Source organism: Aethalodelphis obliquidens, unplaced genomic scaffold (assembly GCF_003676395.1).
Source record: "Aethalodelphis obliquidens isolate GAN/ISIS:26980383/991018 unplaced genomic scaffold, ASM367639v1 scaffold9, whole genome shotgun sequence".
NCBI lineage: Eukaryota > Metazoa > Chordata > Mammalia > Artiodactyla > Delphinidae > Aethalodelphis > Aethalodelphis obliquidens.
This window is the reverse complement of record NW_020837953.1, coordinates 43,846,006-43,873,738: the sequence shown is the minus strand read 5'-3', so window position 1 is coordinate 43,873,738 and position 27,733 is coordinate 43,846,006. Positions and strand designations below refer to the sequence as shown.

At 55.9% G+C, this 27,733-nt stretch overlaps 1 protein-coding gene across 2 annotated transcripts; it reads left to right on the top strand.

Moving 5' to 3' along the window:
* The first annotated feature begins 1,390 nt into the window (after positions 1-1,390).
* Positions 1,391-26,490, top strand: DRAXIN (dorsal inhibitory axon guidance protein). Of its 2 annotated transcripts, none has more exons than XM_027110730.1 (7): positions 1,391-1,457; positions 14,925-15,385; positions 17,755-17,945; positions 19,271-19,382; positions 19,804-19,893; positions 21,650-21,739; positions 25,462-26,490. In XM_027110730.1, exons 2-7 carry the CDS (start codon positions 14,935-14,937, stop codon positions 25,572-25,574), a joined length of 1,047 nt encoding a protein of 348 aa, XP_026966531.1. In that variant the 5' UTR covers positions 1,391-1,457; positions 14,925-14,934; the 3' UTR covers positions 25,575-26,490. The 2 variants fall into 2 exon arrangements, with proteins under 2 accessions (XP_026966531.1, XP_026966529.1); XM_027110728.1 differs by lacking the exon at positions 1,391-1,457 and adding an exon at positions 18,198-18,200 and having other exon boundaries at positions 14,935-15,385; positions 25,462-26,473.
* Positions 26,491-27,733: the final 1,243 nt, after the last annotated feature.

The following is a 27,733-nucleotide window of genomic DNA, read 5'->3' as shown; positions in this document are numbered from 1 at the left end:
CTGCACTTAATCCTTGAGCCCTGAGAGTTACGGCTAACGGTGAGCTCAGAGAGGTTAGGCCCCTTGACCAAGCATACGGGGAATGAATGACAGCAGAAGAGGGGCCCAGGCATCTTACCCGACTACAGAGCGGAGCTCTTAAAACTCTGAACCATAATTTGCCACGCTGGAGAAAGAAGAAAACGGTCGAAATGGAAGCCGCTGGGCCAGCTCTGGGCGCCAGGCAAGACTGCTGCTTCCCGCGAACGCGGGCCCGCCCCACCGCTCTCTGATCTTTGCAGCGCCTGCGGCCCCCCTGACCCCGCGGTGAGTTATGGGGGCCGCGGGACCCATAACACAGCATTCCGGGACTCCCAGGGTCGGCAGGACGCGGCACCCTGCTCTGGGATGGATGAGCCACCCCTAGCGCTGGCTTTGTCCTGCCTGGGCCGGGTTGGGGACCTACTTTGGACGGGGCGTGGCGAGAGGCGGACCGCGCGCGCGCGTGTGTGTGTGTGTGTGTGTCTGTGTGTGTGTGTGTGTGTGTGTGTGTGTGTGTGTTGGGTAGGGGTATTGTCTTTTTCCCTTCCCTCCCAGGGTGTGTGAGTGGGGAGCGGACACTAGCGCAGCCGTCAGTGCTCCCCAGTCTCACCTGGTAGCGCTTTGAAGACCCCCCTGGACCCCCACGTCGAAGACCGACCCCTCCCTGAACCTCGCCCCCAACTCTGCGCACTTTCGGAGGCTACTGAGGCCCCGCGGTGCCCCGTTCCTCCTCCCTCGCACAGGGCATTTCTTCCGTCCCATTTGACAGCCTAGGCGGAATAATCCTTTTGGGGAACCGCCGGCCTCTGCGCTGCCAGACGCGGCCGCAGCTGAGCGCTCAGCTCCGATCCATTGTTGGGGTCCGCCAGGGACCCCCTGCCGCGGCCCTTTGTCGCCCGCTCCCTGCTTGGCCGCTCCAGATGCGCCACCGCTGCCCGCGCCCCGCCCGTCCCACGCGCCCCGGGCCGCGCCGAGGCGGCTCTTCCGCACCGGGAGGAGTGGGCCCGCCTCTCCCGGTGCCTGCACGGCCGCCCGGCTGCGCCCGCCTTTGTCTACCTTCTTTGTCTGCCCCGCGCCTTCGCGGCGGCGGCAGCTAGGCCTCTGGGGAGGGGGCCCGGAACGCCGAGCGCAGCTGGCGAGGGCGCGCTGGCTGGGAGCGCGCGGGGCCCGGCCCGGCCCGGGGCTGCCCCTCGGCTGGGGGCAGTGGAGCCCGCTTGCCGCCGCCCCTCCCCCGTCCCCTCCGCGTGCTCCCGCCCCCTTCCCTCACGCCCGCCCCCTCCCCCTTCCCTCCAGCCCAGCTCAGCCTCGGCACATCCTCCTGCCGCCCGCGCACCTCTCCGCGCGGTCCCGGCTTCGCGGCTTGGCCTTCCGCTGCGCTCGGCTCCCGCAGGCGCTCGGCCCCGCGCCCCTCGGCCCCTGCCCCGCCGGTTGGACAGGTAAGGCTTGGCCTTGGCCCGCCCCTGGCTCCACCCTCCCGCCTCACCTGGCTGCGCGCCGGGACAAAGGTGGGCTACCTGGAGCGCTCAGGGGCGGGGCGCGCCGGAGACTGAGGATGGAGGTGAGGATGCTGCTTTCCTCCCTGCCCTCCCGGCCCTCGGACCCGTCGGTCAGTGGGTCCACCGCCTCCGCTCCTCGCCGCGTCTCCCCTCGGCTCCTGGCTCTGCTCCTGGGCCCCTCATCCGCCCGCCTTCCGCCGGACACTCACTTTTCCACGTTCTGACACTGCCTAGCGTGCGCCCTTGCCGCCCTCTTCCGGACGCGGCTCTCGCCCACTCTCCTCCTCGGCACTAGCCTTCTCCCTCTGGGACCCGGTCTCTCTTTGTCTCTCTGTCTCTGAGTCTCCCGGTGATCTCTCAGGCTGGGGACCCCAATCTGACATCGTTTGAAGAAGATTGGAAGATTCCCTAAGCTCCGGACAGAGCTGGCAGGAGTGCCCTCTGCTTCTTTCGAGGCTGCCTACGGGGCTGGGGTGTGTTGCAGGTAGAGGGAGGTTCCGGCTGCGCCCCCCGCCAGCACTGCCCAGTTCCTCGCGCTAGCAACCCCGACAGCGCTGGCCTCGCTCTTCTGGCCCCGGCTCAGGCTCCCTCCCTCTCCACTGCTGGCTTTTCTCCAACCGCACGCCGGGGTCTCAGGCTCCTGCAGGACCCGAGGTTTGAGTGGTGAGACTTCTTGGGTTTCCCGCCAAGTCTTGCCTTACCACACTGCGTGCTCCCTCTGCCCTCGCCTCTGTCTGGTCTCTCTTGCATGGAGCCGTCTTCCATGCTGCCCACCTCCCAGCCTGGTGGCATGCAAGAAGTGTCCCAGTACTGGTTCAGTACCACCCCTCTGGGGTCAGGCAGACGGAGGCTGAGGGAGTGACCTTGGACAAAGGGACGCACTTCTCTGAGCCTCAGTGCCCCCTTCATAAAACGGGGATAATAGCACCTACCTATAGGGATATATGTGAAAGCAGTGAAAAAAACATATCGGATGCCAGCGAGGCACACACTCGGTGGCCACGGGGGATTCTACAGTCCCAGTCCCTGGGTGGGGTGGGGATAGGGGGTCCACAGAAAGGGGGAAATGGATCAAAAATTCAGGCTTAGAGACACTGCAGAGAAACCTGACTGTGGCCCCTCCCGTATCATGGTCACCTCCCCCTACACGCTGTTACTGGCACTCTTCTCTCTTTCTCTCCCTCCTCCTCTCTGCTTGTCCTAAAATCGGAGCTTAAAAATCAGAAAGAAAAGAGTGTCTGCTTTCAAAATGAGCTCAATGTGGCTGTGTCGATGTTGCCAACAGCTGGTCATTGACCATGAGGCATCCATGTGGCTCATTCCCAATTCTGAATCTCTGTCTTGCACCCATTTCTTTTTTAATGGCTCTCGCTCACGAGCCATTTCCTTTCCTCTGGGGGGGATTGTCTTTTGGACCCTGCACCTGTTGTGTAATCACCCAAACCCTCTGACCATCGTCTATGTCATCGCGACAGGTGACACACCACCCCAGGAGTCGGGCAGTGATGTGGGCTTAGGGCCATAATGAGGGCAACTTCGGAAGAGGGACATCTTCTCCCGGCTGGAAAGTTCTGGGTTCCCCTAGCTGAGCTTTTTTTTCAGCCACAGCCAGAGCTAGCAACTAGTGCCTTTCTCTTTAGAGAGGCAAGAATGGGACTGGAAACACCCACAGACACACACACACACACACAGACACACACACACACCCCATCCAGACTCCTGCTCACAATCCTTTCTGCCACTTTCTCTGCCTCCCTTCCCACCGTTCAATTCACCCTGCTTCGCATCCCTAAATCCCTCCATAGCTCCCTGTTTCCACTAAATGAACTATGCTGCCTGCCTCCCATCACACCCCCTGTCGGCATCTTGGGTTTCAGCCATGACGGAGGGCCGATCATCTCCACGCCCTGACTGCCTCCGAGCTTTTGCTAGGGCTCTCCCCTCTAACTAAAATGTCTCCCCTTGCAGGCCAAGGTCAGATGTCCCCTCCTGTGGGGAGCCCTCCTGCCCCCCTTGCCTCCCTGTCTCTCCCGTGGTCTGCACTTCCCTGGGCGGGGCTGGGTCCTGTTCCGCTTGGGGTCCCAGTGCCTGAGACACAGCTGGCACACAGCAGCACAGCACGTGCTCTGTCCGTATTTGTTCTAATATATGGAATCCTTGGCCAAGGAGATAGGAATGAACTGACAATTGCAAGCCACAGGTTATCCGTGGGTTCCACTGGGTCCTGCTGGCCAGGCCAGGGGCAGAGTTGGCCCTAGGGCAGACTGGTGAGGTTGTGGAGCGGGGAGCAAGCCTCCTGGAAAGTCCCTGTGGTACTGGGGGCTCTGCACGCCTCCAGAAGATGAGGAGGATTTCTGTGCCTGATGCGAACAGAGGAAATCGGCTAGACAGGGAACTGACTGCCCAAGTTCAGCAGACTAGCTTAGCAGCTACGTGACCTGGACCTTCACTTGCCTCGGCCAGAAATGTGGCAGAGCAGCGGTTTGCATCCTGGCCTCCCTGACTCCACAGCCTGGGAAGAGCACGAGCTGGGCATGTTCCCGGGGTGGGGAGGTGTCATACTAACATCTCTCCACTGGCCCATTCAGGTGCCACCCACCTCTCTCGCTGTTCCAGGCCCTCTGCTTGTCCTACCCCAGCCCTTCCTCTCACGTGGGCCACCGTAGCCAATGGAACACAGGCCTCCCCAGGAAGGACCCTGCCACTAGAGGCCCTGCCCCCCTCATACCAGTTCCCAGCTTTGGCAGCCTTGCACCCCGCAACACCATGGCCTGGCATTGACCGTCTGGGACACGTCCCTGAGTGAGTGTAGGGGTACCGGTGCTGGAATCCAGAGCAGTTGGGATAAAGTAATTGCACACCTCAAGTTTTTAGGGGCCCCCTCTGTGCCAGGCTCTGGGTTAAGGCCCCCACCACGTGTCATCCCTGAAAGTCACAGCGTCAGTACTCGTACTAGTTACTGAGTTAGCATGAGGCGTGGTCAAAGAGCCTGCCTTTGGAGTCAGGTGGCCACAGGTTCAAATCCCAGCTCTACCACTCACGCTACTGTGTAACCTTGAGCAAATCCTTCAAATCTTTGTCCCAATGTTGAACCATTGTTACTATTGTTATTACCTGAAAAGTATTGTCCACTTCAATGGGCTGAATTATAAACTAGATAATATATAAAGCTCTAAGCCTAGAGTAGTTGATACCCTATAAATGACACCCAAGCAAACATTCATTTTTCAGATGTGGGATTGAAGCCCAGAGAGGTTAATTGACTTGCCCAGGGTCACACAGCTATTGAATGCTGGAGCCAGGATTCACACCCAGGCTTGTCTGACTCCAGGTGTCTTTCTACTCCACACTGACCTTTGCCGGAACTGACAGTGGGCATTTTGTCACTCGATTAAGTGATGGGTGCGACCAAATTGTCTGGGAACCAAGATAATGACATTTGGAGAATAGGGGGCCAGGAGGATGGCTTAGGAGAGGAGGAGGGGTGTCGAGTACCTGTAATGTAGCAGGAGGTAGGACTCCACTCCCTCCCCCCAAAACAATAGCCCTACATCAGTTTTTTTGAGGTGTGAGGCCTCAGGGGGGTGGGAATTCCCGAGGCTGCTGTTGGAAATAATAAAAGCAGATGGTGCTGCCCCTGCGGAAAGGCAAACCTCATTTGCTAAGACAATGGTCCCCTCCAGGCTGGCCTGGGCCTGTGTTGACCTGCCCCACCGAAGCCATCCATCACCCCACCGAGCACTGAGGACGTGGCCCCCTGTGCCTGCCCCCATGCACACGCAGGCACAGATGCACAAACACTTCCAGGAACCCACCCCCAAGCCCCACTCCCGCTCTTTCCCCTCCTCATAATAACAACAGCTACTGTTTATTGCACTCTTACTGGGTACCACTCACTCTGTATACCTTTGCCTCCCCTCATTCTCCAGCATTTTACAGGAGAGGAAACCGAGGCTCAGAGAGGTCAAATGACTTGCCCAAGGTCACACAGCTCTTTCCGCTCTGGTCAGGGGGTGCTCTCCCATGGCTCAGCTTAATGGATTTGGGCTGACATTTTTGTGTTTGAATCAATAATAATTACATCTGTGCCTCAATCTTTCATTAGGTCTGTGGCCTCCCTGCCAGGTCAGAGTGGGGACACCTGGAGGGCAAGGACTGTGTCTTTGCCCACAGAATAGAAGCTCCCTCCAGCGAAGTGTATGTTTTCCCCATGTTCTGGGAACGTCCAAGGCCAGAGCTGTGTCTCCCCTATCAGACTGGGAAATCCCTAAGGGCGGCAACAGGGTCTCCCCTGTTACACTGGAGGCTTCCTGGGGCAGGGGCTGCTTTTCTTGCTCAGACTGAGAGCTCCCTGAGGACAGGAGCCGCGTCTCATCAGTCTAAGAGTCCTCCAAGGCAAGACCTAGATCTTCCCTGTTACAGTGGGAGCTCCCCAGGGCCAGGGCTATTGTCCCCAATCAGACTGGCAATTTCCAGAAGCAGGGACAAGGTCTTCAGACTAGAGCAGTTTCCCTTGCATGGCATCCAGGTCCTGCACCCAGAGGAGCTCAGCAAGTGGTGACTACCTGGTTCACTGTCCCTGGCAGTCTCCACCCTGGGGCTCCACGGGTCAAGAGGCAGAGTTCTCTGTGTGAGGCCAGGTTGGCACAAAGGCATGTGGAGGGGTAGGTGGGGCTCTGGCTGTTCTGAGGCCTAGGGGGTGCTGAGAGGCCCCTTCCTATTGGACAGGTGGCACTTTGGGGGCACAGAGCCTCAGGGCAGCAGGGGAGATGGGTAGGGACTAGCTCAGGACTGTCAAGGCCAATCCACCGATGAGTACCCCACAGGGCAGATGTTTCAACTCTTATCTCCCCTCCCCCCTTCCAGGAAGCTCATCTTTGCTGCCTTCCATCCCACCTACACTGCCTGAGTTCCTTCCATACCTGGAAACCTCCCCTTCCCCAATCACACAGAAGTCCTCATTTCCTAAATAGTCAAATCTCATGACAGGCTAATAATCCCATTTCACAGACAGGGAAATTATGACTCATGATGAGGTGTGATGGTGGGGGGATCGTGGGAGGGGCTCGGGAGACAGAATCTAGTCCCAAATTGACTTGGGAAGAGCCCAGCCCAAGAATTTAGGATCCCCCTCCTCTCCCCCACTGTCATTGAGGACATAACCATTTTTGTTTTTTGTTTTTTTTAACATCTTTATTGGAATATAATTGCTTTACAATGGTGTGTTCGTTTCTGCTGTATAACAAAGTGAACCAGCTATATGCATACGTATATCCCCATATCTCCTCCCTCTTGCGTCTCCCTCCCACCCTCCCTATCCCACCCCTCTAGGTGGTCACAGAGCACCGAGCTGATCTCCCTGTGATATGCGGCTGCTTCCCACTAGTTATCTGTTTTACATTTGGTAGTGTATATATGTCCATGCCACTCTCTCACTTCGTCCCAGCTTACCCTTCCCCCTCCCTGTGTCCTCAAGTCCATTCTTTACGTCTGCGTCTTTATTCCTGTCCTGCCCCTAGGTTCTTCAGAACCTTTTTTTCTTTTTTTAGATTCCATATATATGCGTTAGCATACGGTATTTGTTTTTCTCTTTCTGACTTACTTCATTCTGTATGACAGTCTCTAGGTCCATCCACCTCACTACAAATAACTCAATTTCGTTTCTTTTTATGGCTGAGTAATATTCCATTGTATATATGTGCCACATCTTCTTTATCCATCCATCTATCGATGGACACTTAGGTTGCTTCCATGCCCTGGCTATTGTAAATAGAGCTGCAATGAACATTGTGGTACATGACTCTTTTTGAATTATGGGACATAACTATTTTGATTGAACAATTACAACTACTCATTTTCCAGCCCTGGGGGAATCCACTCCCCCTAAAGAAGACAGGAACCTGCTGTCTTAGATGCTCTAAGACCCCAACTGGAGTTCCAGGTTTGTGGAGCTGACTACCAGGTGGCCCCACTGTCCACTGTTCTAAGAGCAGAAGAGGATACCTGGGGATGGCCACCTCCATTGTCTGATTCCAGCCATTCCAGGAAGTGTCCAGTCAAGTCATGAGGGGGTGCCAGAGGGAAGAGTCAGGCAGATCATTCCAAGTTAGAGCATTCCTAAAATCTTCACGGCGATGTGGAAACAAAATCAGAGAGAATTCCTGCATCTCACAAAATCTGTCCTAAGCACTACTGACCTGGGGTTCTGGGCATACAAACATTGCCCCCAGGGCTCCCAGGGATGAGAGTGGAGTGAGAGTTCTTTATATATTAAGGAGTTAATCTCTTGTCTGCTGTATGAGTTGCAGAAATGTCCACTGAAGAGTTTTAAGCAGGAAAGCTAGTGTCCGATTTGTTCTTCTGACCACAGAGTGGAGGATGTTTGGATGATAAGCTGGGGCCTGGGCAGACAGCAGCACCGAAGGATGTTTGTGTTACTGGAAACATGGCAGGGAATGTGGCAAGACTTCTGTGATAAGGGGGCACCTACACAGAGCCCAGTCTGGCCTGAGGCAGCTACTGTGAAGGACAGAATTCAGCCCTTAGTGTCAGGGTCCCCAGAGATGCCCAGCAGGCCACAAAACTCCAGACCCACTTCCCCCATGAGCCGGGAGAGCTCATCGCTTGTGGCTAAGAATACTGGCTCCCAGATTGCCCCAGAGGAAGGCTGGGTTCTCTTAAGGGAGCAAGATCCCCTTGGAGATGTTTCTTGGCCTCTCAGGGGTGGAAGTCCCTTCTGGTCCAGGTTTAGCAGAAGGCAGCTACCTTCCAGTTTCTTATGAGCTAAAGAGGGTTAGGATGTTTCCATGTGGAGGGTCCTTTCAAGACCTGAGCTGTGGCCAGGGGAGTGGCAGGAATCAGGGCCCCTTCCTGTTCAGATCCCTGGCCCCCAGCACTGTGCACCGCTTTCTGAAGAGCCCTTGAAAGACAGAAGTGTCCCAGTCATCCCAGAGACCCCTGTACTGGCCTCAGGATGCCCGTCCCAGCGGCTCGGTGGGTTAGGGTTTCATCTGGGGGCTGGGGGTCAGTCACGGTTAGAGGGGCGACCAGAGCAAGGCAGAGCTCCTCCAGAAGCGAGAGAGAGGGAGGGACGGCCCAGGGATGGGCTTGTCATCATCATGCATGGCTGCGTTTTGTCTTTTTTTTTTTTTGGCCGAGCTGCTTGCGGGATCTTAGTTCCCCGACAAGGGATTGAACCTGCGCCCTCAGCAGTGAAGGCGCAGAGTCCTAACCACTGGACCGCCAGGGAATTCCCACGCTTTGTCTTTGAACATTCACAAATATGTCCTCTGAGTTCATGCTACTTCACAATACCTGTCCCTGGTCCCTGGGGGCTCACTCCAGAACCTGGAGGATATGATGTGTCATCCCTCCCCACAGGGGGCTGTCGGTTGGATAGACAGACAGATGGAGGAGTCTTGTCACTATAGATCATAAATTCCTAGGCTGCCTTGGCAGACCGAGCCCTCGAGACCATCTGATCTAACCCAGTGATCCAGTGGTCTTCCCCTAGTGCCCCCCCCCATTATTTTTTGCGCAGTACGAATCATTTCCCATGAAATCTTATCCATAATCCCAACATATAAAATCAATAAAGGCAGCCTTTTATGAGCGGTGTAGCACCTCACCAACACCACCAATAATCTCTTCCCCAAACCAAAACGTTTTCCGTTTTGTGCAGATACAGTTTCAAGCCCTACATGCCGTCAGACTCTTCAGCTTCTCCTCCATGGGGATGCCATGTGACCACTGTTATGCCCCCAATGTACAATATTGCCCATTTTACAGTAAGTCAAAGAGAAAAAAGAAGCTGTCTTCAATGGTATAAAAGCAGGCTATGGATGTCAGTTGCATTTGTCGATATGAGACCGAGCCTCTAACAGGCTTTGGTCGTTGGTGTCCAGAAAATCCTGGAACATGTCAATAAGTAGCTGCAAATGGCAACAGTTCTTTTAAACTGCTCACCTCGCATCCCTGGAACACTCTGCAGTGACCCGGGAGGAGGCCAGGTTATTGTGGGGATGTACCCAAGTTAAAAGTGTGTAGAGGACGCATTTGAGAGTGTCTGTTGTTTTTACCTACAGTTTTCAAAATAGCTTAACAAATATTTTTTAAAAGTGAGGTTAGAATCAAATGCTTAGAGAACCCCTGAGACATCTCTACCAAATATGGTGGCTCAAATGCGTCACTTTCACACGCGAGAAGGAGACACAGGGTCAGGGAGGGGGGTTGACGGCCAAGTTCTCCTGGGGGGTGGTTGTCTGGCTCACAGCCTGGACTGAGCGTCGTAATCCCTAGGCTCCATCAGAGCATCACTGATATTCCTGGCCCAGGATTCCCATCGGACCCCCTTCAGCCAGCACTGCTCCCACCTCCCACCCCCCTACCCGCCCCCTTCTCCCGTCCAGCCCATCAGGCATCGGGTGAGCTGATCAGTGAAGGAGGAATTCAGGCCTCACTGTTGTCTGCCAGGCAGGTGGGCAGGAGCTCCCCTAGTCGCCGGTCCCCAAATGCAAGGCTGTTGTGGGGAGGGGGGAGGGGGCTCAGGAATCAAAGCGAGCTCCGGGCTCCATCAGCTGCCCTCATTTGCATTAACACTGCCTCCCCGCAGGCTTCTGGATGGAGACCACGCCGGCAGTTCAACTCTGCACAGTATGGGGACGGGATAAGGGCGCGAGACAAGCCCCTTTCCCCTCCTTTGTCAGTTTCCTCTTCCCAGCTGCCTGGTCCCCGCTCCGGGGCCCTGACGGCACTCGCAGCAATGGCAGGAGGTTACGTGGGGGAGGTAGGCGACCCCCGAGGAAGCTCAGTGGACGGGCGATGGGGTGCAGAGAGAACCCAGGCCTTGAGGTGGGGCTTTGTCACTCACCAGTGCTGTCACCTTGTGTTTGTGGGTTACCCTCCCAGAGCCTGGGTTTCCTCATTTTAAAAATAATGGAGAACAACCTGCCCTGTGCAGGGCAATTGAGAGGATGCAATAAGAAACGGATGAAGTAAGCTTGTAAGAGCCTGGGCTTTGCAACCGCTCAGGGAGTGGCAGCTCCTATGATGACGAGTGCTCTTGTTCAGTTTAGTTTTTAAGGAGTCACTAGTAGATCTCTGTTGTGAGATGGCTGTCTCGGGGCTGTGGATGGTTCTCTTGTCCCGGGTGACTGAAAGCTGTTGAGCGTCCCCAATCCTGGGGGAAAGCGACCCAGGCCCAGAAGAGCAGGCTTTATGCGCAAACCTCGGGCAGAACCATCCCAGGCTGATGGGGGTGGGGCACGCGGGGCACCTGCTGCCCCTGGTCTCCCGGCTGCTTGGTGCTCTGGGAGGCAGCCTCCAGCTGGTTCCAGACGGGCGGAGTGGATTGGAGCCCGCATCGCTGTGCATCCTCAGTGCGGCTTCTCTAGCAGCCCGTGCTCCCCAAGTGGCTCTTTGCCAGGCTGGCATCTTGGCTGCTGGAATGTGCCAAGATTCAAGTACAAATGCTGTGGGCTTGGGGACAGGGTTCCATGCGGTCTTCAGGGCAAAGAGGTGCTGGCATCCCCAGCCCTCACTTAGCTGTCTCCTTCTCTCTCTCTCTGTCGCACACACAAACACGCACACGCACACCCTCCCTGGGAACTCTTTATGATCTTCTGCTCGGGTGTCAGTTTGATTCCATCCTGATCCGTAGCTGTCAGTGCCTGTTATTTGCAGGGTCTTGTAAATCTGACAGGGACAGAGGGGAAAGGGATCTTCCCCAGATCTTCTCAGGGACTTCATTTATTTATTCTAATATTTATTTACTTATCTGGCTGTGCCGGGTCTTAGTTGCGGCGTGCGGGATCTTTAGTTGCGGCGAGCGGGATCTTTAGTTGCGGCGAGCGGGATCTTTAGTTGCGGCGTGTGGGATCTTTAGTTGTGGCGTGCGGGATCTTTAGTTGCGGCGTGCGGGATCTTTTGTCTGTGGCACGTGAGATCTAGTTCCCCGACCAGGGATCGAACCTGGGCCCGCTGCATTGGGAGCGTGGAGCCTTAACCTCTGGACCAGCAGGGAGGTTCCTAGTCGGGGGCTTTAAAAAATGCTGATTGCCCCAGCAGGAAATGAGCCAGGCAGAGCTGTGTGGGAGCCCTGAGGGGGGAGTTTTCTGCCAGAAGGGACATTTGGGACGAGTCCCAGAGGATGGGCAGGAGTTCCACAGAGACAGAGATGAGGGTGAAGAGGAGAGGCTGTTCCGGGCAGAGGGAACAGCCTCAGCGAGAAGAGAGAGACAGGAAAGATGGGAGGTGCTCGAGGCCCAGGGCATAGTCTCTATTGGCTGTGACGGGGAGGAAATAGAAGTCAGGGCTGCAAAGTTAGGTTGGGCCCACATTATATGAGATCTTGAGTACCCAAGCGGGAGTCTGTGGTTAAATGGGAAAGGGATAGGGAGCCATGGACAGTTTGGGGCAGGAGAGGGTCAGGATCAGAGCACTTTGGCAGCAGTGTGGGCTGGGTCCGGGGGCTGGACGGGACTGATATCCATCCAGGAGAGGGATGGCCTCTCAGGTGCTTCAGGCTGCATGCTGAAATCCCCGCTCCCTGCCCCAGGCTGGCTGCGTACATGATTTGTGGGGTGCAAAGGGTGAGAGGGAACAAAGATGGCACTGAAGTTGGGGTTCCTGGGTATGATGAACAGACCCATGGCCACTGGCAAGGGCTTGGTAAGAGGACTTCATTGGGAGAGATGGCAAGTATGGGTGGGGTCGTGATGCATGGGGGTGTAGGGTTGGGATGGGGCTGGGCTTCAGCTCCTGGCTCTTCAGGGGAGGAGCTGTCCTCTGGGACTAGTGCCGAGGCTGGTCACCGAGCTCAGAGGCTGGCTCGGGGTCACTGATCGGCCTCATGTGTGTCCACAGGGACAGCACGCTGCCCATACACGCCGTGGGGCTGCCCACCCCTCACCCCTCTGCCAAGCCTCATCTGGTCCCTTGCCTGCACTTTTTTTTTTTTTTTTTTTTTTTGGCGGTAAGCGGGCCTCTCGCTGTTGTGGCCTCTCCCGTTGCAGAGCACAGGCTCCGGACACGCAGGCTCAGCGGCCATGGCTCACGGGCCCAGCTGCTCCGCGGCATGTGGGATCTTCCCGGACCGGGGCACAAACCCGCGTCCCCTGCATCGGCAGGCGGACTCTCAACCACTGCGCCACCAGGGAAGCCCCCTCTATGTTTTTTAAAATTGAGATGAAATTCACATAATATAAAATTAACCATTTTATAATTCAGTGGCATTAGTACATTCATAGTGTTGTGTAGCCACAACAGATCTGGTTTTTTTGTTTGTTTGTTTGTTTTTGCGGTGCGCGGGCCTCTCACCGTTGTGGCCTCTCCCGTTGCGGAGCACAGGCTCCAGACACGCAGGCTCAGCGGCCATGGCTCACGGGCCCAGCCGCTCTGCGGCATGTGGGATCTTCCCAGACCGGGGCACGAACCCGTGTCCCCTGCATCGGCAGGCGGACTCTCAACCACTGCGCCACCAGGGAAGCCCCTGCCTGCACTTTCTGGGTGTCCCACCTTGCTCCTCCCTACTCTCAAGGTGGAGGGATTCTGTTCACCAGGCCAGTGTCCCAAAGGTCCCCTGTTGATGGTGTTCTGTGGGTTTCTCCCAGGTTATCGATGTGATGTCTCCGCAGGACCGAAGGGCGGGGCTGGGTCAGAGTAGCATCCAACACAGACTCAGCCTTTCTCAGCCACAGGGAGAGGAGGTGGAGTCTGTTCAATGCAGCCTGGCATCTGCCTGAGGCCTGGAAATAGGGTTTGAGGGGTCCCCGGGGGCAGAACAATGCTTGACTGACAGGCCTCTCGAAGGGCCCCTCCTCCTCCCACCTGGCTGCCTCAGGAGTGCAGGCCTTGCCTGAGCACCGGCCCCCCGGGCCCTCATTATGGAAAGGCTGGGGCTGAGGCTGGTGGGGCAGAGCCCAGGGCAGTAGAGGCCCGCACCTCCCGGGGGACCACTACACGCCAGTTGGGGGATGATAGAACAGCAGGATAACAGGAGGCTGGTGAGCAGGCGAGCTGGGGAGGAGCCGCTTCCCTCCCCCAGACCCCTCGCTCTTCCCAGGGTGGGTCAGCCTGTCCCTCCCCAGCCACTTCAAGGGCCCCTCACTCAGCGTTGGCTAACGGTGAACCTGGGGTGGGATGGCCAGTGCGGGGGCTGCAGGACCTGAGGGGGCTGGAGGGAGAGAGCCAGCAGTCATCCCCAGGCCATCAGCCTTTCCTCAGCCCTGGGCAATTACAAGGCCACAAATCACAAGGAGACGGTTGTGTAAGCACCTTTGTGAACCTAATGGAATATGCAGGGGGCCCAGGGAGGCCATGAAAATTCCATCAGCCTGGCTAACCTGGTGCCCGGCTCAGCCGGATGCAGTGAGGTTGGTGTAGGGGGGAGGGCTATGGGGGAGGGGCCCCAGGGGGTGGGACACTCCCATTGTCCCCCAGCCACGAGGCTCCTGAGCCTTAGCTCCAAGTGCTCCTGGAGCATCTGGGGGTTCCGACTCTTCCTCTGGCGCAGAGGGGGGAGCAGTGAGGTCCCCTGAGGAGACACCACTTCTGGTGCAGAAAGATGGGCTGTCCCCAGTGTAGGTCAGAGGTAGCTCACCCCACCCTGCAGGGTCAGAGTCCAGCCTCCAGAGCTCCCCAGCCCCAGCAGGGACAGCGCCTGCCATGTCAGAACCTGCCTGGAACTTGGAGGAAAAGAAAAGGCAAGGCCTGGGCTGTCCCGGGACAGCACGTGGGAGCTCAGAGCACAGGCATAGCAGTTGCATAAATGCCACGTACTCCGTGTGACAGCCTCTCTGAGCCTTTATTTCCACTTCAGAAAAGAATAGGCGTTACTTCAGAGACTCGGTGAAAGGACCAAGGGATGGAAATTCACACCAAGCGCTGAACACGATTCTTACTTACAGCACGTGCTCACATGCTATTATTCCATCTGTTTGAATGTAGGCTTTGAGGCAAGTCTCTGGGACTATCGGCCTATTTCTGAGCTTGGAGGGACTCAGCTCATTCCGGGGAACTTAGCCAAAGGCAGAGGTTTGTACAGAAAGAGGAATCTAGACTGATCTGGAGCCTGGGCGCTTCTTCAACTATTGAAACCAGGGCTTCTCAGCTTCGGCGCTGGGGTCTCTCTGGGCCAGCGATTCCCTGTCACGGGGGAGTCCTGAGCATTGTAGGGTGTTTAGCAGCATCCCTGGCCTCCACCCAGTAAAGTCAGTGGTGCTGCCTAGCTTTGACCACCAAAAATGTCTCCAGATGTTGCCAAATGTCACCTGGAGGGGTGAGGGGGCCAAGTCCCCCTCCATCCCTGTTGAGGAGCACTAGGCTATAATAGTGGGGGTGAGGGGACTGGGGAGCCGGGCCGTGCAGGAGGAGGAGGGCTGCCCCCTTAGAGTCCTGCTTTTCTTGCAGGGAAACGCCCATGGCTGGGCCCACCACCCACGTTGCCCCCATGCTGTTCCTCGCCCTCCTCCTGCTACTGGAGCTGAGCCTGGCAGTCTCCCTGGGACCCGGAAGCTCTGCTCGGAACCTCCCGGAGAATCACATCGACCTCCCGGGCCCAGCACTGTGGACGCCCCAGACCAGCCACCACCGCCGGCAGGGCCTGGGCAAGAAGGAGCGTGACCCAGGCACACCTGGCCGGGCCCAGGATGGGGCTGTGGTTGCCACCACCAGGCAGGCCTCCAGGCTGCCAGGGGCAGGGGGGCTGCTGCCTGGGCAGAGTCCTGCAGGCCTGCTGCAGGACAAGGATCTGCTCCTGGGGCTGACACTGCCCTACCCCGAGAAGCAGAGCCAGTCTCCAGGGTCAGAGAGGGTGAAGAAACGAGGCAGGGATCACAAGAGACGTAAGGAGAGGTTGAAACTGCACACAGGTAGCTGGAGGTCTTCGAGGGGGTGGGGCCCTGCAACGAAAGGGGAAGGGGGAGTGGGGGAGAGGGATCAGATCCAAAGGGCCAAGGGGACTTCAAGGACAGGACAGGGAGGTGGGGGAGGGGGGGAAGTGGGGGGCGGCGGTGTCAATGGTGTGAGGTCCCGGGGAGGACATCCAGAGTCCCCAAAGGGGGCAGGTAGTGGACCCCCAGAGGAAGGGAGGGGTCTCACTGAAGTCAGAGGGATCTGGTAAGAAGTGGACGCTGGGAAAGGCCTGGGCGTGGAGCATGGGAGGAAGAGAAGGACATGTGGCCATAGGAGCTCAGTCTTATCAGTAGATCGTTCTCCTAAATCAGGAAGTTCTACCTCGTATCTGACCTAAATCCATCCTACTGTAAGTCCTGAATAGAGATGGGACAGTTCGGTGCCCTCCAAGCACATCACTTAATCAACTCCGAGGCACAGAGCAGAGGCCGAGAGCTTAGACTCTGAAGCCAGATCTGCCCCAGGTCTGATTCTGGCTCCACTACCTACTGGCAAGTCATCTTTCTGTGCCTCAGTTTCTGCAAAGTGAGTGTCATGGCCCCTTCTGCCCTCAGGGTAGATTCAGAGCCGGCTTGCTATCTGAAGCACCCAGAATGGTGTCTGGCACGTGGCAGGGGCAATGGGCAGTGGTCGTTACTAGTTAATTCTCAGTTTTCTCTCAGTGCTGAGTCGCGTCCTCTGACCTGGACACGGCTGACCAAGGAGAGCGGTCACGTCCTTATTTCTCCTGCCTCTGCTCTGTTTGTTTGATGGGGTTTCTTCCTCGTCTTTCTGACCTTCCTTTAAGTTCCCTCCGCGTTCCCAAATCCCCTGTGAGCCGAACCACCCACTGGTCCCAGCCTCCCCAGAACAAACGTGTCCCAGCAGCCCCACCCAGCAGGCTCCTCCCCAGTCTCCCCTGGCCAGAGCCCAGGCAGGCAACCTCGGCTTCCAAGTCTCTACATGTGACATGACTGCCTCTAGGGGCAGACCGAGTGCCACAGGCATGAATGGGGGCGGGGGCTTTGCAGGAGGGGGGTGGTGGAGCCTCAGCCCCACCTTCTCCTGCAAACAGCTGGGGCTTCCCTTCCAGGCCCGCTGAGACCCCCCAGGTGGACAGAACACAGGGGAGTTTGCCCAGCTTAGACTCTCAGCCTCCCGCCCCTGGGGATCACGTGTCAGGTGGGGTGGGGGCAGTGGCAGCCTTGACAGCAAGCAAGCAGGCATACACGGGGCGTGGACTCAGCCCAGCCCAGCTCCAGCCCCAGCTCCCGTGGACCAGCCGGGCGCTCCCAGGAGAGTGGGTGAGTGGAGGTCTGGAGTCCAGGCCCAGGCCTGCTGACCAGCTGTAAGGTCTCAGCCTGATGGGGCCTCAGTTTCCTTCTGTAAAATGAATAGAGCAGATTCAGTGGTCCCCGAGTCCCCTTCCTACTCTCTGGGGTTCATCTCTGGATGGTGGGGAGGCCCCAACTGACCCAACCAACCTTAAAGTCAGATCTTGCCTGAGAAAAAGAGGCAAGGATGAGCATGGGGCCTCTAGCTTTTCTCGAAGCCCCCTGGTTCCCGACCAGCCCCCAACCCTGCACACTCTCCCCCCTCACACTCATCCGACCCCATCCTGCCCACATATCTTGGAAGGCAGCATCAGTGGTTAAAAGTATTGGTTTTGCAACAAATGGACCTGGGTTCGAATTCAAACTTTGATACTCACTAGCTGTGTGCTCTCAGGCAAGTTGCCTAACTTCTCTGTGCTTCAGTTTCCTTCCCTGTAGATGAGGCTGAAAGTACCTCCCTGCCAGAGCTCCTGCAAAGGTTAGGTGAAATAGTGCTTGTAAAACAGGACCCAGCGTACAACATGGTCCCAGCACACACAGCATGCACTCAATAAAACGGCCATTATCACCACGTAGGGAGCTCTCACCTCCCAGCCTTCTCAAAGGCCTCTGCCTCCCTGCAATGCCTCTCGGCCTCATCACGTTGCTCCCCTACTCAAACTTACTCTCCTCCAGGAAGCCTTCCATGGTTAATCCTACTAAGTTCCATTCGTTGCACTTACACTGCTGGCTGCAACTTGCTGGAATATTGCTTTAGAGCAAGAATCCTGGGCCATCTCCCCAGCAACACTGCAAATTCATCCAAGACTTTCCCCCCTCGTCCTGCCCCCAGACTCCTGCTTCCACCCCCGCAGGAGGGTGGGCAGCAGCGATGTCGGCTGAGCCAATAGCTTGTCATATGGTTCCTGCCGCCCCCCTGTTCGCAGCAGGAAATGTGGGTCCAGCTGTGGGCCGATACGGGGTGGTGGGTGGCAAGCAGATACAGTTGCTGTGTTTCCTGCTCCTTGTCTCAGGCCGAGCCTTGGTCAGAGGTCCCAGCTCCCTGATGAAGAAGGTGGAGCTGTCAGAAGACCAGGCCCCAGATGCCGCGATGGAGGAATCCTCCACCAGCCTGGCCCCCACCATACTCTACCTCACCACCTTTAAGGCAGCACCTGCCACAGAAGAGTCCCTGATCCTGCCCGTCACATCCCTGTGGCCCCAGGTAAGGGGCCCGGGGCGGCCTCGGAGATGGAAGGGTCCTTGAGATGATGTCATGCAAAGCCCTCTTAGTACATTTAGGGAGACTGAGGCACAGTGGCAGGAAGGAGCTGGTCCAGGCCGGCGGGGCTGGATGGAATCCAGGTCTCCCGATGCCCGTCCAGCCCAGCTCAGGCCAGTGGGCCCACTGGCCAGGGAGGGCTGCCACTGTCCAGGCAGTGGTCTTGGGGGCTCACTCTAGGGAATGCCAAGGAAGCAAGTGTCGGCTCAGCACACTGGTCTCTGCATCTGGAAGGGCAGGGCCTTTGGGGAAGAATTTCATACATGCTGAAAAGTACAGAGAATGATAATCTTTAAAACCATGTCCCCATGATCCAGAATTAACAAGCTTTAGTTAACACTTTGACCCATCTGCTTCAGACCTTTAAAAAGGATATATGGAAGGGACTTCCCTGGAGGTCCAGTGGTTAAGACTCCGCGCTTCCACTGCAGGGGGTGTGGGTTCGATCCCCGGTCGGGGAACTAAGGTCCCACATGCCGCGTGGCACAGACAAAGAAAACAAGAACAGAAACAAAAAGATACACAGAGAGGGAGCAGGCCAGCAAATGTGGCAAATACACCGACCGTTGGTGAGTCTAGAGGGAGGGTACTTGTTGCAATTAATGTGAGGTGCATCACTGCACCTCTTCTGGGGCTTTGGAATTTGTTTCAAAATAAAATCATTAAAAATGATCAAAAATAAATATATGTGTAGAAGAAATAAAACTTCTTTTTAGCAGTAGATCTTTCTTATTCTCTTTCTGGGTCTTACACCCCCCTGAGATTCTGATAAGACTATGGGCCATTTCCGACGAATTCATGGTTACCCGTGCTGTCGCAGGGCCCCTGAGGCCCATGTGTTGAGAACCCAGCCCTTGAAGGTGGGTTCACATCCTACTGTGGCCAGGGCTGTGAGTGGAACTGAGCCACGGCCGTGGCCTCAACAGTGCCACAGAGAGCTGATGCCGTCTGCAGGGGAGAGAAGGGGCAGGGGAACACGCAGCTGGGCTTCCTCCTGAGCGGACACAGCTGCCTCCCCCCGCCTCCCCCAGAGGGCCTGGTGGACCACTTGCCCGACTACATCAGCTGCCTGTAGGCACCGTCCCACACTGGGGGTGGCTGCTCTGGGCGGCCCTCTTGATGTCCCCGGGCTGGGATTGCAGGCTGTCCAGCACAGGGTGAGCTGGCCTCTGAGGAGCCCCTCCTTTGCTCTCTGGTCCTGGGGCCCCACATTTCTTCTTTCACCTGTTGGGCTCTTCAAGCTCCCTCCGCTCTACCCCCTTCTGCAGGCTCATCCCAGGCCCGACGGGGAGGTGATGCCCACACTGGACATGGCCTTGTTTGACTGGACCGATTATGAAGACTTAAAGCCTGAGGTCTGGCCGTCTACGAAGAAGAAAGGTATGTCTACCCACCCCGCCACCCCCTTGCTGGGCTCCCTCCCCTCTCCCACCATCCATTGGGGTAGGGGCCTCGGTGACCCCAGCCTGACCTACATATGTCCAAGGTGGGATAGGGGGCCTGGAGTCTATAATGGCACGGACAACTGAAATGGACTTGCTGCTCTCAAGTGCTCATCGCACGGCAAACGCTTTCCACGTAGCTACTCACTTAACCTTAAAAAAAAAAAAAAAAAAAGTTAGGTCTGTTCTGCTGTTGATCCCACTTTAGAGAAGAGAAAACTGAGGCAGAGAGAGGTATTGTGTCCTTATCCAAGCCACACTGGGAGTGGCGGTGTGGGCGCGCTCGCCCTGGTGTTCTGTGCTTAACCTCTCTGCCCTGCTGGGCCTCAGCCTCTGACCACAGATCCTGTTTTCCCCAGAGAAACACCGGGGCAAACTCTCCAGTGATGGGAATGAAACATCACCGGCTGAAGGGGAGCCCTGCGACCATCACCAGGACTGCCTGCCAGGTACCGAACCAGCGTCGTGTTCAAGGCACTAGGCCAGGCGCTGGGGGAACCTGCGTAGGGATGGGGGAGGGTGTTCCCAGACACATGAGCAGGACTCTTTAGGGATGGTAAATAATAACAACCACAGCTACCACTTTACTGAGAGTTGCTGTCATACTTTGTTCTATTTAATCCTCACAGCAACCCAGAGAAAGAGACCCTATCATTCCCCATTTTCAGGCAAGGAAATTGAGGCTCAGAGAGGCTAAGTGTTTCAGCCGAGGTCACACAGCTAGGAAGTGGCTCAAACCTGAGTCTGCCTGGTTCTGAACCGCTGCCCCACGCTGCCTTAAATCATGATGACCCTTCTCTCGACTTCTCTCTCCTAACGTCTTTTTGGGCTTAATTCTGTCCTTGTCCCATCATGACACTGCTGGGCTTCTCGGGATACTTTGATGACATCCTGACCTGTCCAGCAGCTGAGCCCATTAAGACAGTCTGAAAACAGAGGCCTGGGGTTTTGTTTGTTTGTTTGTTTTGTGGTACGCGGGCCTCTCACTGTTGTGGCCTCTCCCGCTGCGGAGCACAGGCTCCGGACGCGCAGGCTCAGCGGCCATGGCTCGCTGGCCCAGCCACTCCGCGGCATGTGAGATCTTCCCGGACTGGGGCACAAACCCGTGTCCCCTGCATCGGCAGGCGGACTCTCAACCACTGCGCCACCAGGGAAGCCCTAAGGCCTGGGGTTTTGATTGATGGTCTAAACTGCTGGCCCTTGATTGGGTCAGTCGGAACTTCTGAGAAGACGATAGCAAGGGGGAGTTAGAAGGGCAGGAGGTTTCTGGGGGTGGGGGGTAGGGTAAGGCCTGTGAATGATAAAAGTGGAACGAAGGAGGAATGGACAGGAGACTGTGATGCAGTCGCCTGCCAGCCCAGCGGGGAGCTCCAGAGCAAAGATTCCCTGTTAGAAGAGGCCCCTGCTGGGCAGGTAGCCGGGCCCTGGCACCCCCGCTGAGCCAGTGACTGCCTGGGCCTGTTCTGCTCCGGAACAGTGTGACATTGGCTCAGGAGGCTCCTGCAGGTGTTAACAGCTGGAGGCTGGCAGCTAACTGCTCTCCTGGCCGATGGATGGCAAGTGCCTTCCGGAGGGACATCTGAGTTGCACACCTCCACGATGCTCGTTAATTCAGTGACCAGAATATTCTACAAAACAGCAACCCAACAAGCCATTTGGCATCGGATAAGCCAGACCGCCAGCTCCCTGAAAGGCTGTTTTCTTTCCAAACCATTGTTTTCACCCTGAGCAGAAAGAAAAGGCTCAAGTTTGGGCCAACTGAACAGTGGCTCTGAGAGTTGGCTCCATGGTGGGCGAGGCCGTGCCTAGGGCCTGCCTCTCGGGGGCTTCTGTTTCCCCATCTGTCCAAAGAGGACGTTGGCTCCGTGATCACTGAGGCCCCTCCCAGCTCCATGCTAACTTCACACCTGACAGCCCCCAGCCGTTCCACCCAGGGGGGGAATCCCACAGCGCCCTCGCTCCTCCCATGATCAATCAATTGCCCATCTGGGGCGTCTGGGGGTCTCTGCCGCCCACCCCCAGGGGCCTCGGCCGTGACATTCGTCAGTGGTTCCAGCTGGGAGCCTTGCGCACCAGATGGTCCATCCTGCCCGGGATGGCCCCACCATGGAGATGATGTATCTCTTGTCCAGTGGGAGCGTGTGCAGGGCACAGAGAGGGTCCGCTCGGCGTGGCTGACCGCGTGTGCTTTTGCTGTGTGGGCAGGGACCTGCTGCGACCTCCGGGAGCACCTCTGCACGCCCCACAACCGGGGCCTGAACAACAAATGCTTTGACGACTGCATGTGTGTGGAAGGTGAGCCCGACATCGGGGGCTCCCTCGGTGCGGAGACCTCGCAACCTCCCTTTCTCCTCCAAGCTGGGGTGGGCGGAGAAGGGGGTGGGAGAACCCCTCGGGGGGCTGAAGACACGAGCAGGGGCAGCTTTGCTCGGCGCCCACAATCTGTGAACTCATTTAGTCTCGATTCCTGGCATCGTTGGTCAAATTTGCTTTTCTCACCTCTTGAAATACAAGCTGGCATGATCTCCCATGATCTGGAGGCGGGAGAGGGGAGGAGAGAGGAGCGTATCTTTTAAAATAAGATCAAATCTGAGAAGCCTGGTGCTTTCATACCGGAATTCTATCCCAGGGGAGACATTCCAAGCGTGATAACAAGGGGTGGGGGGTGGATTTCCCAGCACTGTCCCAGGGAAGGATGCACTTGCCCGGCTGGCTCCCTCTTTAACTCCTCGGAGCTCCCACGTGGAGCGGTATGTGCCCTCCTGCCCAGGTGGGCCCAGGTGTACCCGGCTCTGTGCTAAGCCCTTTACCCATTATCTCCTTAAACCTCCCAACGATCCCAGGAAGGGAGCTATTGTTCTCCCCATTTTACCCAAGAGCAAACTGAGGCACAGAAAGGTTAAGCCACTTGCCCAAACCTACATAGCTAGAAAAGTGGGAGAACATTTTAAATTTTGTATTCTGAAAAATTTCAAACATATATTAAAGTCGTCAGGATAGTATAATGAACTCCCATTTCCCGTCACCCAGCTTCAGTAATGCTCCCTCATGGCCAATCTGTGCTGTCTCCCCTCCCATCTGCTTCCCCCGTTGCAATAGGATTTTTTAAATATTTTTTTTGGCCACGCTGCGCAGCACGTGGGATCTTACCCCGACCAGGGGTCAAACCTGCACCCCCTGCAGTGGGAGCGCAGAGTCTTAACCACTGGACCACCAGGGGCATCCCTGCAATAGGGTTTTGAGGCCACTCCTGGAAGTGTAGCTGTTTCATCTGTGAATATTTCAGTATACACATCTAAGAGATAAGTGCTCTTTTAAAAACAAAATACCAAAAATGCGCAATAATTACTCAGTGTCATCCCACATCCAGGGCGCACATTTCCCGAGTGAAGGGATTTGGTCTCAGTCCCTCTGTTGACCATTCTGAGATACATGCCCAATTTTTTCTCACATTAGCCTCAAAAATTATCTGCTGTGAGAGCGATAAAGCTGCTTAGGTCCAATTATTCATTCATCCAGTCTGTCAAGAAATATTTATTGAGTGCCTACTGTGTGTTGGGCTCTGATGAGGACATGGGGGATTCAGCGGCAAAGAGAGCCAGCAAGTTCTGCGCCCATGGATTCCATTCTAGTGAGATGAACAACAGTAAGCAAATAAGTAGACAAGATGTCTTTAGAAAGGGATAGGGGCTGTAAAGAAAATAATCCAGACTGGCCTGAGGAGCAGTCTGGGAGGTGTTTTAGAAAGGGTGGGCAGGAGCGGACTGCAGAACCAGCCACCTGAAAATGAGGGGTGGGGGGAGGGAGAGAGAGTCCCAGGCAAGCGGCAGAGCAAAGCCAAGGGCCTCGGGCAGGAATGAGGCTGGCATGTTTGAGGGCGCCTGGCACACAGTAGCCAACGGGGAAGGTGGCAGAAGGGGAAGTAGGAGAAGCTGGCGGGGAGGATCCTGCAGGACTTTGAGTTATAATGGGAAGGTGTCGGCAGGTTTTAAGCAGGGGAGTGACCTGGTCTGACTTACGAGTGTAACAGCTCACTCTGGCCGCAGTACTGTTGGGGGCAGGAGTGGAGACACAGAGGACCAGCTGGGAGGTGAGGGGATGGAGGCAGGCAGGGGTGGAGATGCCGGGGAGCTGCCTTCTGTTACCCGTGTGCCGGGCTGGCGGCCCATTTCGCAGAGGAGGAGACTGAGGTGCAGAATGGCCCGGAGGTCCAGGAAGCCCGGAGTAGCGCCAGGGCCTCCAGATCCATCCTGCCCACGTGAGGGGGACGTGGCCCGACTAAGTTCACACACCCCGCTGGTGCCCAGCCCCTCTGCCCAGGAAGGCGTCCTTCCTTCCTCCCCAGGGCCTCAGGTAGGAGGGGGTCGCTTTTCAGGCATCCAAAAGATATGTGTCCAGCCAAAAGCCCATTTCTCGTTTCCCGTGGTCTCTCCCACCCCGGTCGGTCCCACCAAAATTCTTGCTTCCTCCGTGGAGACTCAGGCTCCAGAAAAAAAAAAATTGAGTAGAAATGACAGCTCATGAAAGATGGTCCAGGAAGAGGCTGTCAGGAACCCTCTGAGGACCAAGAGTCCTGAGGGCTTCTGAGAAATCCCAGAATGGTGAACTCAGGTTCCAGGGATGAAGCCCAGCAGTCTAGGCCAGCCTGGATTCTGGAGGGTTCCAGAAGGGCTTCTGTGGCTACCAACCACTCCTGCTTATAATCCACTGCCCCCCTCCTAAGTGTATTTTGTGTGGCCACAGGTCTGAAAGCTGCGATCCAGGTGTCAATTCTAGACCCCAAAGCACAAACTTCACAGCAATTCCTTTATTCTCTTGACAGTGACGTAAGCAGATCTTAAGCAGGTGATGTCCTCCTGTCTCCCTGTGGTCACTCCTAAACTGAAATGTAGGGATTGCTCAGGCCACACTGAGCAATCTCTTCCCACCCCCAATCAGGAGGATGTGGCCTTCTGTGGCCTTAAATGAAAAACATGTCTACCCATGTATGTCAGGGGATGCCTGACATGTGGTTATGATAGAGCCACAGCCAGGAACCCCTCCCACTGGTGGGCCAGGAGGGCCACGACTACTTTAATTGGGGTGGTCAGGGAGGGTCCCTTTGAGACCTGAAGGCTGTGAAGGAGCCAGCTATGCCAAGAACTTCAGGAAGGCATTTCTGGCTGTGAGAACAGCAAGTGCAAAGGCCCTGGAGCCAAAAATGAATGGGTGTATGAGGAAAAGCAAGAAAACTGGGTGTGGCTGGAGTTAGAGAGTGAGGAGGGGAGTGGGAGGTGAAGAGAGCAGACAGGAGGCAGGTCCAGGTCCCAGAGGGTCTTATAAGCCAGGGTAGGAAGTTTGGATCTCCTTTTGAGTACAATGAGGAGTCGTGGGAGGTTTTATAGGGGAGGGCAGAATCTGCATCCCTTTAACGAAAGGTTTTTAATGGACTATTTTTTTTTAACATCTTTATTGGGGTATAATTGCTTTACAATGGTGTGTTAGTTTCTGCTTTATAACAAAGTGAATCAGTTATACATATGTTCCCATATGTTGGACTATTTTTTAAGAGCAGTTTTAGGTTTACAGAAAGATTGTGCAAAAAATGCAGAGTTCTCACATGCCCCCCCAAACACACAGTTTCCCCTATTATCCTACTTTAGTGTGGTGCACTTTTTACAACTGATGAACCAATAGTGATACATTATTCACTAAAGTCCATAATTTACATTAGGGGTTCACTCTTTGTGTGGCACATTCTATGGGTTTTGACAAATGTGCAGACATGTACCCACCATTATAGTATCACACAGAATAGTTTCGTGGCCCTAAATATCCCCTGTGCTCCATCTGTTCACTCTTGCCTTCTCCATCTGTGATTCGCTTTTTTAAGCCCATTCAGGCTGCTCTGCGGGGGATGGGTTGGTTGTAGGACAGAAAAAAGAAGGGGGTGGTGGTGAGAGGATGCAGGGGGTTCCAGAGGGTGCGGAGGGGTCTGGCTGGTCACATCCCTGACTCCCTTGCCTCTCTTCACCCAGGGCTGCGCTGCTACGTCAAATTCCACCGGAACCGCAGGGTCACCCGGAGAAAGGGGCGCTGCGTGGAGCCCGAAACGGCCGACGGCGACCAGGGATCTTTCATCAACGTCTAGCGGGCCGCGTGAGGCGCCTCCCTACCGGCCAGGGGACTGAGCGCGGGAGGTTTGGAGAAGCCGGGCAGTTTGTTTATAACTCGCGGTGGCAGATCAAATGGGGAGGCAGATGACTGAGGCTGCAGGCTCAGACCCAGGACACTCAGCCCCAGGAGGGGAGCCCTGGGCGAACTGCCCCCGCCCAGGAGCCAAGCAGCAGTACACCTGCAGCCACCACCCGGCCAATGGGAGACCCACACCGCCAGCGCATCCCGGTGTCCGCGTTCTCCGCGATGACAATGTCGAGAGCGCCCTCTAGCCTCCGACCGCAGCACTGCAATTGTTTCAAGTTTAAAAAGGAAGAGGTTTTCGAGCTGGAAAAGAATGGAAACTCCCTGAGAGATAGGGGAACCCAAGGGCGGGAGACGAGTACGAAGTACCTCCTATGTACCAGGCACTGTGCTAAATGAAGGGCATACATTATCTCATTTGTCACATGGCCCTTTAAAGTAGGCATAATCATCATTTTACAGGGGAGGAAACTGAGGCAAGGTTTTATGACTTGTCCGGGGTCCCACATCAATTCTCCTCAAACCTTCACCTGTGTAAGAATCCCCAGGGATCTGGTTAAAATGCAGATTCCAAGTCAGTCGATTCTGCATTTCTAACAAGCTTCAGGGCATGCCAGTGCTGCTGGACCCAAGACCCCACTGAAAGCACCAGGTCCTGGAGAGTCAGGGTGAATCTGGCATCTGAACCTGCGTCCGACCAGCTCCAAGGCCCACGTCTTTGCTCCTCCACAACTAAGGACGCATTTCAGGTTCTCCACGGCTTTCGGTGAGAGAGACGTGTTCTCTAGCTGTTCCTTTCACTGTGGTGAAGGCTGGAATAACCGACTCTTCTCTTCTTTCCCTGGACAAAGGTATATCATTTAAAAAACAAGAGAAAATGTGCATTAAACACCTGCTTGCCTATAAGGCATGATTTGGGCAGATTGACCCCTGTCCTCTGGGAGCTGGTATTCTGAGACATGAAGTGTTTGGGGTAAACAGTAAAGCTGTCTCTTATTTCTATGGCCCCGCTCACCCCGTCCTGGGACATGCACTTTGGAGTTGCCTGAAAGCTGCCACCCCAGGGGGGTTCTTTGGCTTTTGTAGTTCATGTCCTTTGAGAATCTAATGCAAGCATGGACTCAAAAAGTACGCACATTGCCCGTGGGCACCCACTTTGCATACGTCTTAGTGGTTCCCAGGCCCCCCAGAGACCATGCCAGGACCCCCAGCCTACACTTCGGCAGCAGAGCCCACTGAGGAGTTGGGGCACCTCTCCTAACAGCTCCCCACAGGCCAGACTCACGATGCCTACCCCAGACACCTCTCTGACTCTAGTGGCCACCTCAGGAGAGCCACTCAAATCCCCCCACCTGGCATCTCACTCCTGCCAACCTTCAGGTCCAGGGCAAAGAAGGTCGCAAGCCTTCTCCATCCAGAGTCCTTGCTGGCCTGGACCCCAGCCGGGGGACCACGCCCACGAGATGCCAGGGCTGTTTACTCCGCTGGGAAAATCAGTCGGGGGTCAAGGGTCCGGCACCAAGGAAAGCAGACAGATCTAGGAGAAACCAAATACACTGGCTCTTTTTGCCCTATTCAAGTTCGACGGGCATGGGAATCTTGGGGAGAAGGGGGACTGCAAGAGATCAAAGCCGGCTGTTTGTAAACTGAATCCACTGGCAGTTTTGTCTGTTCGAGACCAGACAAGGCCCACACTGTGTGCCTCACATGGAGTGGCAGATTCGAGATAGTGATAGAACCCTAGCAGGGGTGGCTGCAGGCGGGGAACCCAGAATTGCTTTTGTCTGGAGGGCAGCGGTTAGGCTAGCCCTGGGCCATCAACGATGGAAAACACCGATCAGGACAAAGCTGAAAGGCCCCACAGAACTACCACTGACTACCAAGGGAGCTCCATAGCTAGAAAGTCAAGGCCTATCTCTTTGCCCTAGCTACTTGCATTTTGCATCTGCAAAGGCAGGGTGGGTGGAATCCTCATAATTCCAGAGTCAGGGATCCCAGAGCCCCCTGTGTGTTTAACAAACCTCTCTACCAGGAAGTTCTTCCTTGGTCTATCTTAAATTTCTCTTGCTGGGACATAAGCCAATTTCCTCTAATCCAGGGTTCAACAAA

Excerpts from the sequence above, each read along its gene's own strand:
- DRAXIN (XM_027110728.1), top strand. The coding sequence starts at position 14,935 with ATGGCTGGGCCCACCACCCACGTTGCCCCCATGCTGTTCCTCGCCCTC. Across the intron at positions 15,386-17,754 it reads GAGGTTGAAACTGCACACAG|GCCGAGCCTTGGTCAGAGGT; the intron begins GTAGCTGGAGGT and ends TCCTTGTCTCAG. Across the intron at positions 19,894-21,649 it reads TCACCAGGACTGCCTGCCAG|GGACCTGCTGCGACCTCCGG; the intron begins GTACCGAACCAG and ends CTGTGTGGGCAG.